The sequence below is a fragment of the Pseudophryne corroboree genome, chromosome 1 (genome assembly GCF_028390025.1).
Source record: "Pseudophryne corroboree isolate aPseCor3 chromosome 1, aPseCor3.hap2, whole genome shotgun sequence".
NCBI classification, from domain to species: Eukaryota; Metazoa; Chordata; class Amphibia; order Anura; family Myobatrachidae; genus Pseudophryne; species Pseudophryne corroboree.
In genome coordinates this window covers 648,320,603-648,332,729 of record NC_086444.1, presented here as the reverse complement: position 1 = coordinate 648,332,729, position 12,127 = coordinate 648,320,603, and the positions used below count along the sequence as shown (strand labels likewise).

At 45.3% G+C, this 12,127-nt stretch overlaps 1 protein-coding gene across 4 annotated transcripts in view; it reads left to right on the top strand.

Moving 5' to 3' along the window:
- CLTA (clathrin light chain A) overlaps positions 1 to 11,777 on the top strand; it is a 113,131-nt gene extending 101,354 nt beyond the window's left edge. For 2 of the 4 annotated variants that reach the window (XM_063914627.1, XM_063914630.1), the window contains 2 exons: positions 9,617 to 9,652; positions 10,822 to 11,777. In XM_063914627.1, coding sequence (XP_063770697.1) covers positions 9,617 to 9,652; positions 10,822 to 10,993 — 208 coding nt within the window. In that variant the 3' untranslated portion in view covers positions 10,994 to 11,777. The remainder of the gene's footprint in view (positions 1 to 9,616; positions 9,653 to 10,821) is intronic. The other 2 variants (XM_063914629.1, XM_063914631.1) reach the window with 1 other exon arrangement.
- The last annotated feature ends 350 nt before the right edge of the window (positions 11,778 to 12,127 follow it).

Sequence of the window (12,127 nt, the reverse complement as noted above, 5' to 3'; positions counted from 1 at the left end):
CTCCGCCGTCAAGGGGTCAGGATCCTACCGTACTTGGACGACTTGTTGATCCTGGCAAATTCCCCAGAGATTCTCCTACGTCATCTAGATTTGACTACTCTGTTCCTGCAAGCCCACGGGTGGCTCATCAACTGGAAGAAATCCTCCCTGGTCCCTGCTCAGAGCATGGTGCACTTGGGAGCATTGTTGGGCACACACAACCAGCGGTTGTTCTGGTATCAGGAGAAAGTCCTGAAGTTTCAGGACAGGATTCGATGCTTCCCATCTCGTCCGCAAGTGTCGATACATTCGGCAATGCAAGTGCTAGGTCTCATGGTGTCTGCTTTCGACATGGTGGAGTATGCTCAATTCCATTCCCGCCCTCTCTAGAGGCTGATTCTAGCCAAGTGGGACAGCCTGCCTCACCGGATCAGGTCTCCTATGATCTCATTGTCTCCGGAGGTCCACCTATCACTGAGCTGGTGGCTTCAGGACCAACAATTGAGCAGGGGTCGTCCCTTCTGGATCTCCAACTGGGTCCTTTTGACGACGGACACCAGTCTGAGGGGTTGGGGCGCGGTGTTGGAGCAACACTCCCTTCAGGGTGGACCAAGGAGGAGTGTCTCCTCCCGATAAACATTCTGGAATTGCGGGCGGTGTTCAACTCATTGAGCTTGGCCCAGCATCTAATACAGAACAGACCTGTTCAAGTACAGTCGGACAACGCCACCACGGTGGCGTACATAAATCATCAAGGCGGCATGGCAATGAGGGAAGTATCACGGATTCTTCAGTGGGCGGAATGCCATCTACCAGCCATATCGGCAGTGTTCATTCCGGGGGTCCTAAACTGGGTAGTGGACTTTCAGTCATCAGGCCGTACACGCTGGAAAGTGGAGCCTCCATCCAGAAGTTTTTCAACTCCTCGCAGACAAGTGGGGCCTTCCAGATGTTGACCCGATGGCATCTCGACACAATCACAAGGTTCTGGTCTTCGGAGCAAGGACAAGGGATCCTCAAGCAGCGTTCGTGGACGCACTGGCAATTCCATGGAACTTTCGGCTGCCATACGTGTTCCCTTCGGTGTCACTCCTGCTCAGAGTAATAAGGAAGTTCAAACAAGAAGGAGGAATCCTACTTCTAATCGCTCCAACGTGGCACAGACTGCACTGGTTCTCAGACCTTCAGGGTCTCTCGATAGAGCGTCCCCTTCTACTTCCGCTGGAATTCTTACTTTGCTTGGTGCGCATCTAACAATCATGACGCTTACAAGTTTAGTACGGCCAAACTTTTGGCCTTTCTACTACAAGGCCTGGATTTGGGGCCTTCATCTGGCCTCCATCAAGGTTCATATTTCTGCCTTGTCTGTTTGGTTTCAGAGAAAGATTGCAACTTTACCTGATGTGCATACATTCACTCAAGGTGTGTTGCGGATTCAACCTCCTTATGTCCCGCCGGTGGCCCCTTGGGACTTGTCGGTGATTCTGGAGCCTCTTGAATCTGCTGACCTTAAGTGGCTTACTCTTAAGGTGGTGTTTCTGCTAGCTATTGCTTCCGCTAGACGGGTGTCAGATTTTTTTTCACCGTGATCGGGTGGTTCTTAGAACACGCCCTGGATATTTACCTAAGGTGGTGTCTTCTTTCCACCTTAATCAGGAGATCGTGGTTCCGGCCTTGGCCTCTCCCGATTTGTCTTCCAAAGAGCGGTCTTTGGATGTGGTACGGGCTCTCCGTATCTATGTGAAGAGAACTGCCTCCATCAGGAAGTCGGATTCTCTGTTTGTTCTGTTTGGTTTTCACAATTGTGGCTGGCCTGCTCACAAGCTGATTCTGGCCAGATGGATTAGAATGGTGATTGCACATGCTTACGTACAGGCTGGTCTTCCAGCTCCTGCTACTATTAAGGCCCATTCTACTCGGTCAGTTGGACCTTCTTGGGTGGCCCGCCGTGGTGCTACCCTTGAACAATTGTGCAAGGCAGCTACGTGGTCCTCGGTGAACACGTTCATAAGGTTCTATGCCTTTGATATATCCGCCTCCCAGGATGCTTCCTTTGGACGCCAGGTTCTTGTGCCCGCTACAGGCGTACCCTCCCATAAGGAACTGCTTTAGGACATCCCCAATGTCGGCATTCCCTGTGGAGCCCAGTGTACCCTGCAGCAGAAAACGAGATTTATGGTAAGAACTTACCTTTTGTTAAATCTTTCTGTGAGGTACACTGGGCTCCACAGGACGCCCACCCTGGCACACTTAGCTTCTTTGGGTTGGTATGGCATTAGCCGCTGACACCCTATCCTGTCGTGAGTGTGTGGTGATTGTGGCTACTAACGGTTGTCTCTCTTGCCTGCTACTGCATTGGACTGGATAACTAAAAACTGAGCTCCTGTGCACGGAGGTGGGGCTATAGAGGAGGCGGCGCTAGGCATTCTGGGAACTCTCAAAGCTTTGAGCCTGTTGGTGCCTCGGATTAAGATCCTACTCTACACCCCCCAATGTCATTCCCTGTGGAGCCCAGTGTACCTCGCAGAATGATTTAACAAAGGTAAGTTCTTACCATAAATCTCGTTTTCCTCCCCTGACCTCTCCCTCGCTCGTATCTCCAACTGTCTGTCTGCTATACCTTTTGGGATGTCCCAGCACATTCCTAACATCAACATGTCAAACAAAGACTGAGCTGAACTTTTTACCACCCTCCCGCACAACCTCACCTCCCACAATTTCATTATCTATTGATGGCATTATTTCCTCTGTCCCCAAAATGCGCTGGCTTCGAGTAACCCTTGATTATTGCCTCTCCTTAAAACCACACATTCAGTACCTCTCACAAACCTGCCATTTTTATCTCAAAAATATTTCTAGGATCAGACCTTTTCTTACCCAGGATGCCACTAAGACCCTTATCCACTCACTGGTCATCTCCAGATTGGACAACTGTAATCTCCTATGTGGCATCCCTGACAAATGCCTCTCCACGCCGGTCTATCTTCAAAGCCACAGCCAAGCTTATCTTCCTCACCAAACGTACTACATGTTGAGTATCCCTTATCCAAAATGCTTTGGACCAGAAGCATTTTGGATATCTGATTTTTACTTATTTTGGAATAAATGCATACAATAATGAGATATTATGGTGTTGATACCCAAGTCTAAGCACAGAATCCATTTATGTTTCATATACACCTTATACACACAGCCTGAAGGTCTTTTTAGCCAATATTTCTCTGACGTCCTAGTGGATGCTGGGAACTCCGTAAGGACCATGGGAATAGCGGCTCCGCAGGAGACAGGGCACATCTAAAGAAAGCTTTAGGATCACCTGGTGTGCACTGGCTCCTCCCCCTATGACCCTCCTCCAAGCCTCAGTTAGATTTTCTGTGCCCGACGAGAAGGGTGCACACTAGGGGCTCTCCTGAGCTTTGTGAAAGTTTTAGTTTAGGTTTATTATTTTCAGTGAGACCTGCTGGCAACAGGCTCACTGCATCGAGGGACTAAGGGGAGAAGAAGCGAACTCACCTGCGTGCAGAGTGGATTGGGCTTCTTAGGCTACTGGACATTAGCTCCAGAGGGACGATCACAGGTTCAGCCTGGATGGGTCACCGGAGCCGCGCCGCCGGCCCCCTTACAGAGCCAGAAGAGCGAAGAGGTCCGGAAAAATCGGCGGCAGAAGACTTTCCTGTCTTCAGATAAAGGTAGGCGCACAGCACCGCAGCTGTGCGCCATTGCTCTCAGCACACTTCACACTCCGGTCACTGAGGGTGCAGGGCGCTGGGGGGGCAGCGCCCTGAGACGCAATAAATCGATAGAAAACCTTTTATGGCTAAAATAAATGCATCACATATAACTCCTGGGCTATATGGATGCATTTAACCCCTGCCAAAACATACAAGAAAACGGATGATAGGCTCCGCCCCTTTCTCGGCGTCCTTATCTCCTCAGCACACTGGCGCCATTTTCCCTCACAGCTCAGTTGGAGGGAAGCTCCCTGGCTCTCCCCTGCAGTCACTACACTACAGAAAGGGGTTAAAAAAGAGAGGGGGGCACAAATTAGGCGCAGTATAAACAATACAGCAGCTATAAAGGGAAAAACACTTATATAAGGTTATCCCTGTATATATATATATAGCGCTCTGGTGTGTGCTGGCAAACTCTCCCTCTGTCTCCCCAAAGGGCTAGTGGGGTCCTGTCCTCTATCAGAGCATTCCCTGTGTGTGTGCTGTGTGTCGGTACGTTTGTGTCGACATGTATGAGGAGAAAAATGATGAGGAGACGGAGTAGAGTGTCTGTAATAGTGTTGTCACCCCCTGGGGGGTCGACACCTGAGTGGATGTACTGTTGAAATTGCGTGACAGTGTCAGCTTTGTATAAAAGACAGTGGTTGACATGAGACAGCCGGCTACTCAGCTTGTGCATGTCCAGACGTCTCATACAGGGGCTCTAAAGCGCCCGTTACCTCAGATACAGACGCCGACACGGATACTGACTCCTGTGTCGACGGTGAAGAGACAACCGTGATTTCCAATAGGGCCACACATTGCATGATTGAGGCAATGGAAAAAGTTTACACTCTTCTGATAATATAAATACCACCAAAAAAAAGGGGTATTATGTTTGGTGAGGAAAAACTTCCTGTAGTTTTCCTGAATCTGAGAAATAAAATGAGGTGTGTGATGATGCGTGGGTTTCCCCCCGATAACAATTGATAATTTCTAAAAAGTTATTGGCAGTATACCTTTTCCCGCCAGAGGTTAGGGTGCGTTGGGAAACACCCCCTAAGGGGGATAAGGCGCTCACACGCTTGTAAGAACAAGGGCTCTACCCTCTCTGGAGATGGCCGCCCTTAGGGATCCTGCTGATAGAAAGCAGGAGGGTATCCTAAAATGTATTTACACACATACTGGTGTTATACTGCGACCAGCAATCGCCTCAGCCTGGATGTGCAGTGCTGGGTTGGCGTGGTCGGATTCCCTGACTGGAAATTTGATATCCTAGATAAGGACAGTATTTTATTGCCTATAGAGCAATTAAAAGATTCATTTCTATATATGCATGATGCACAGCGGAATATTTGCCGACTGGCATCAAGTATAAGTGCGTTGTCCAATTATACCAGTAAAGTGGTCAGGTGATGCGGATTCCAAACGGCATTTGGAAGTATTGCCTTAAAAAAGGTAGCCTCTCAAAATAAGACGCCGTATTATCAGGCGCAGTCCTGGTTGGCAAGCGGACAAAAGGGTTCCTCTTTTCTGCTCGTGACAGAGGGAGAGGAAAATGGCTGCAGAGATCAGCCAGTTCCCAGGAACAGAAACCCTTTTCCGCCTCTGCCAAGCTCTCAGTATGACGCTAGGGCTTTACAAGTTCAGGCATGGTGGGGGCCCGTTCTCAATGAATTTCAGTGCGCAGTGGGCTCACTCGCAAGTAGACCCCTGGATCCTTCAGGTAATATTTCAGGGGTACAAATTGGAATTCGAGACGTATTCCCCTCGCCGTTTCCAAAAGTCTGTTTTACCGACGTCTCCCGCTGACAGGGAGGCAGTTTTGGAAGCCATTCACAAGCTGTATTCCCAGCAGGTGATAATTAAGGTACCCCTCCTGCAACAGGGAACGGGGTATTATTCCACACTATTGTGGTACCGAAGCCAGACGGCTCGGTGAGACCGATTTTAAAATCTAAAATCTAAAATCTTTGAACACTTACATACAGAGGTTCAAATTCAAAATTGAGTCACTCAGAGCAGTGATTGCAAACCTGGAAGAAGGGGACTACATGATGTCTCGGGACATCAAGGATGCTTACCTTCATGTCAAAATTTACCCTTCTCACCAAGGGTATCTCAGGTTATGGTACAGAACTGTCACTATCAGTTCAGACGCTGCCGTAGGGATGGTCCACGGCACCCCGGGTCTTTACTGAAGTAATGACCGTAATGATGATATTCCTTCGAAGGAAGGGAATTTTAGTTATCCTTTACTTGGACGATTCCCTGATAAGGGTGAGATCCAGGGAACAGTTGGAGATCGGTGTAGCACTACCTCAGGTAGTGTTGCGGCAGCACGATTGGATACTCAATATTCCAAAATCGCAGCTGGTTCCGACGACTTGTCTTCTGTTCCTAGGGATGATCCTGGACACAGTCCAGAAAGAAGGTATTTCTCCCGGAGGAGAAAGCCAGGGAGTTATCCGAGCTAGTCAGGAACCTCCTAAAACCGAACCAAGTCTCAGTGCATCAATGCACAAGGGTTCTAGGTAAAAATGGTGGCTTCCTACGAAGCAATCCCATTCGGCAGATTCCACGCAAGACTTTCCAGTGGAACTTACTGGACAAATGGTCCGGGTCGCATCTTCAGATGCTTCAGCGGATAACCCTGTCACCAGGGACAAGGGTATCCCTCCTGTGGTGGTTGCAGAGTGCTCATCTTCTAGAGGGCCGCAGATTCGGCATGCGGGACTGGGTCCTGGTGGCCACAGATGCCAGCCTGCGAGGCTGGGGAGCAGTCACACAGGGAAGGAATATCCAGGGCTTATGGTCAAGCCTGGAGACATCAGTTCACATAAATATCCTGAAGCTAAGGGCCATTTACAATGCTCTAAGCTTAGCAAGACCTCTGCTTCAAGGTCAGCCGGTGTTGATCCAGTCGGACAACATTACGGCAGTCACCCACGTAAACAGACAGGGTGCCACAAGAAGCAGGAGGGCAATGGCAGAAGCTGCAAGGATTCTTCGCGGGGCGAAAAACCATGTGATAGCACTGTCAGCAGTTTTCATTCCGGGAGTGGACAACTGGGAAGCAGTTTTCCTCAGCACGACCTCCACCCGGGAGAGTAAGGACTTCACCCAGAAGTCTTCCACATGATTATAAACCGTTGGGAAAAACTCGACAGGTATTGCGCCACGTCAAGGGACCCTCAGGCAATAGCTGTAGATGCTCTGGTAACACCGTGGGTGTACCAATCAGTGTATGGGTTCCCTCCTCTGCCTCTCATACCCAAGGTACTGAGATTGATAAGATGGAGAGGAGTAAGCACTATATTAGTGGCTCCGGATTGGCCAAGAAGGAATTGGTAACCGGAACTTCAAGAGATGCTCACGGAGGATCCGTAGCCTCTACCTCTAAGAAGGGACCTGCTCCAGCAAGGACCTTGTCTGTTCCAAGACTTACCGCGGCTGCGTTGACGGCATGGCGGTTGAACGCCGGATCCTGAAGGAAAAAGGCATTCCGGATGAAGTCATCCCTATCCTGATCAAAGCCAGGAAGGATGTAACCGCAAAACATTATCACCGCATTTGGCGAAAATATGTTGCGTGGTGCGAGGCCAGTAAGGCTCGACGGAGGAAATTCAACTGGGTCGATTCCTACATTTCCTGCAAACAGGAGTATCTATGGGCCTGAAATTGGGGTCCATTAAGGTTCAAATTTCGGCTCTGTCAATTTTCTTCCAAAAAAGAACTAGCTTCAGTCCCTGAAGTTCAGACATTTGTACTGCATATACAGCCTCCTTTTGTGCCTTTAGTGGCACTTTTGGGATCTCCAGGTGGTTTTTGGGTTCCAAAAGTCACATTGGTTTGACACACTTAAATCTGTGGAGTTAAAATATCTCACAGAAAAAGTGGTCATGCTGTTGGCTCTGGCCTGGGCCAGGCGCGTGTCAGAATTGGTGGCTTTATCCTGTAAAAACCCTTATCTGATTTTCCATTCGGACAGGGCGGAATTGAGGACTCGTCCTCAGTTTCTCCCTAAGGTGGTTTCAGCGTCTCACCTAAACCAAACCTATTGTGGTGCCTGCGGCTACTAGGGACTTGGAGGACTCCAAGTTGCTAGACGTTGTCAGGACCCGGAAAATATATGTTTCCAGGACGGCTGGAGTCAGGAAATCTGACTCGCTGTTTATCCTCTATGCACCCAACTAGCTGGGTGCTCCTGCTTCTAAGCAGACTATTGCTCGTTGGATTTGTAGTACAATTCAGCTTGCACATTCTGTGGCAGGCCTGCCACAGCCAAAAATCTGTAAATGCCCACTCCACAAGGAAGGTGGGCTCATCTTGGGCAGCTGCCCGAGGGGTCTCGGCTTTACAACTTTGCCGAGCAGTTACTTGGTCAGGAGCAAATACGTTTGTAAAATTCTACAAATTTGATACCCTGGCTGAGGAGGACCGGGAGTTCTCTCATTGGGGGCTGCAGAGTCATCCGCACTCTCCCGCCCGTTTGGGAGCTTTGGTATAATCCCCATGGTCCTTACGGAGTTCCCAGCATCCACTAGGACGTCAGAGAAAATAAGAATTTACTTACCGGTAATTCTATTTCTCGTAGTCCGTAGTGGATGCTGGGCGCCCATCCCAAGTGCGGATTGTCTGCAATACTGGTACATAATTATTGTTACCAAAAAATTCGGGTTATTGTTGTAGTGAGCCATCTTTTCGAGAGGCTTCTCTATTATCATGCTGTTAACTGGGTTCAGATCACAAGTTGTACAGTGTGATTGGTGTGGCTGGTATGAGTCTTACCCGGGATTCAAAATCCTTCCTTATTGTGTACGCTCGTCCGGGCACAGTATCCTAACTGAGGCTTGGAGGAGGGTCATAGGGGGAGGAGCCAGTGCACACCAGGTGATCCTAAAGCTTTCTTTAGATGTGCCCTGTCTCCTGCGGAGCCGCTATTCCCATGGTCCTTACGGAGTTCCCAGCATCCACTACGGACTACGAGAAATAGAATTATCGGTAAGTAAATTCTTATTTTTTTATAACTTTCTGCGTTAAACAAAGTGTGTGTACATTGACACAATTCATTTGTTTAATATACACCTCATACACACAGCCTGTAGGTAATTTAATACAATATTTGTAATAACTTTGTGTATAAACAAAGTGTGTGTACATTGGGCCATCAGCAAACAAAGGTTTCCCTATCTCACTCTCGCAGAATTCCGTATTTCGGTATATTTGGATATGGGATACTCAACCTGTATGTCCACCCTTTTTTTTTTTTTTTTTTTTTGTACAACTAGCTCAGTATACTTATAATTTCAGAATGTAGAAATAATAAATGGGGATCATTTTGAATTATATCAAATGGTTATTCCCCATCCCTTGTTACCGGAGACCAATCCCAATGTCTTTTAAAGAGAGTGCCTCGGCCACTTTTGAGGGACTCTAGGCTAGTATCTTTTGACTGCACTGCTGATTCCAATAAATGTAAGACTTTCTAAACATAGTTTACAATAGTTGGGATTTGGCAGTGGAGCCTTGATCTAGGTTCAACAAAATAACTTCTGAATTGAAGTATCTTCCTTGCAGTGTGTGTGTGTTGGTGTTTAATGCCATCAAAGCCTTCATTGTTGTGATCTACTGCAGAGTCATGCACTCTTGAATAGAGGTTAAGTGGATGTATTTGTTTAGAGTCCCCCTGAAAATAATTCCTCTTTTATGCTTTTACTTACACTACTTTACTATTAGGAGTTAAGATGAAAGTCTTCTCTGAGCAATTATTGTCATTTAAATTTTAATCCAAACGTTTCGACAGTATGCCAGCTAAATATCATACCGCATGTCCTGCTTGTCATCAGCATTAAATTCATTTTCATTTTCTATATCTGACTTAAACTTTTTTCTTCTTGTTTTTATTTCTTCTCTTCACCTATAAGCACAAACATAAACCATCCTTGCTACAGCCTAGAACAGTTAAGTAAAATCTTCTCACTGCCCCTTAACCTGTCTGTCCCATGGTTAGTGCTAGTGTTGTAGTGATCTGTCTGCAGTCATGTTATGTACTCAAATATACCCACCCTATGTCCAAATGTACTCACACCTTGCCATGAAAGTCCATCCTTATTGTAGTTTTTTGTTTTTCTATAAATGTATTTTTTATTTATTTGCTTTTTCAGTTTATCTACATGTTGCTCTTTGTTTTATCCTTTTTTTGCTTGCCTTGAGCACAAATGATTATGGTTTAGGGGCTATTGTGATAAAGGGGGATTTTGTTGGGGATACTGGTAGTAACAAGGTTCTCTCTACATTAGCTGGGACATGTCTGTTGTGTGGTGAGGCTTTCAAAATGTATTCCTGCTGGATTAGTTACCTGCACAACTTCTTCTTCTAATATCCGCAATGAATGGTCATTTGCGTAAAGCAGTTCTGCTGATATGCTCTACGTGTATGCCTTAAGCTTTCTTTATAAAGGTTTATATTGTATACTACGGAGTGCTGGAATACGACATGGATGCTTTGCGGGCTGTGTGTTCAAAAGCTGTTTTTTTCTTTACCTATGTTGTAGTGATATGATTGTGCTTGTGCTATAAAACTAACATGGTACTCAGTACAGCTTGACTTAATCACTACACAGGGACAAATATGAATATTAAACCAGAAGGTACACACACAGGGCACTTACTTATTTTGCATACTCACATTGAAAAATAAATACATAAGAAATAGTATGAATAGAACTATACTTTTTGTCATCTAATGGTCAGTAAGTACTGGAGTAATGTTGATACAATTCTTTATCTTCAAATAAATGTACACTTTTACTCTCTCTGGCATCCTCTTTAAACTTCCAAAATATGCAAAAAGTAACTTTCATGTTGCCCAAACAATATGTGAAAACAAAACAAAAACATTTTATATGTGAAGATTTAGTTCTAAACCCTACATATGATTGTTTTTCACTGCATGGTTACAACCGATGTATTGGTCTAAAATGTCATAGAGAATGTGGGAATGTTTATATTCTGTAGAAGTGTTATGTCGACAGTTATAGTTCCCAATGCCAGGGTGATCAAAGAAATGTTTTTTTTAGGGATCTGTTCTTAAATGAAAATGTCTAATAAATGCACTTGCTGCTTTTCAGGGCCGCTGAAGAGGCGTTTGTAAGTGATGTTGAAGAAATCAGCCCAGGAACAGAATGGGAGCGAGTGGCTCGTCTTTGTGACTTTAACCCCAAGTCTAGCAAGCAGACGAAAGATGTTTCCCGAATGCGCTCTGTCCTGATATCACTCAAGCAGGCTCCGCTGGTTCACTGAGAACAAAGCACGACAAAACAACATGACAATTACGATATTTTAATCTCAGAGAAGCTATGTTTGCAGAATATGGTTATTTTACTACTTTCTCCTTTTTGGGACCAAACCTCATGTATTTGATATTGATCATTGTATGTAATTGCCAGTTTACTCCTGGTTTCTCCTCCCTTGTACTTAGGAATCAGATTTGGAGTGTACCCACATCGATCATAGTCTCAGTGTGCTTCTGTGTCTCATAAATTGTCATTGAATTTTGATTTGTGCTTAATTGTAATAGTGATATTAAAGGTCTATATATGGTCAAGTCTTCATGATTGTTAAACTGCTCCATAATAGGCAACAGTATTTTTACTTCTCAAAACTACTATATTCTGGTAATAAATTACGTCAAGATCTCCTCACATTGGTAAATAACAAAGGTCTGAATATCATTTGAACCTATTGCAGTCTATAAATATTGTGAACAATAGCAGTGAAGCACGTGAATGCAAAGTTGTAGAATACGTAGGTTCTATTCATTGGATACAAAGACCCATGAACATAAATGGCACAATAAGACATCCATTTTGGACCTAACAAAGCTTCCACTAAAAGTGATTTATACCTTAAAATTACTTAAATTTACGCTCACATTTGTCACCTATTTAATCTCTCTATTATTTATGTAAGCACATCCATTGGATTACTATAGGCCTTGGATTTTCCTTGTTAATGCTCACTTTGCTGTAAATCGGTTTACTTTAGTGAACTGTTAATAAACGGAGAACATTATCTTTATATGTAACCAATTGCATTAGCAAATCTGTTTTTAGCACAGAAAATTGTTTGGTTCTAGAGTACCAGTCCGTTTTTCTACAGATGCTTAATGTTGTGACTTAGTTTTCTAAACCCAAGTTTATAAATGTGGAATTTATCTTTGCTATACAAAGTAAAGAAGTTCAAAAGCTCTCGACATTGACTGACTGTAATTTTAATACGCTGTGTTGAGTTTAGAGGTTTTTTTTCTTTCATCCGTGTAGTCCAGGGTTTCCCAAACTTTGTCCTCAAGGCACCCTAACAGCCCATATATTAAGGATATACATGCTTATAAACAGATGGTGTATTTAAACTGACTGAGGTACTAATTATGTCGCT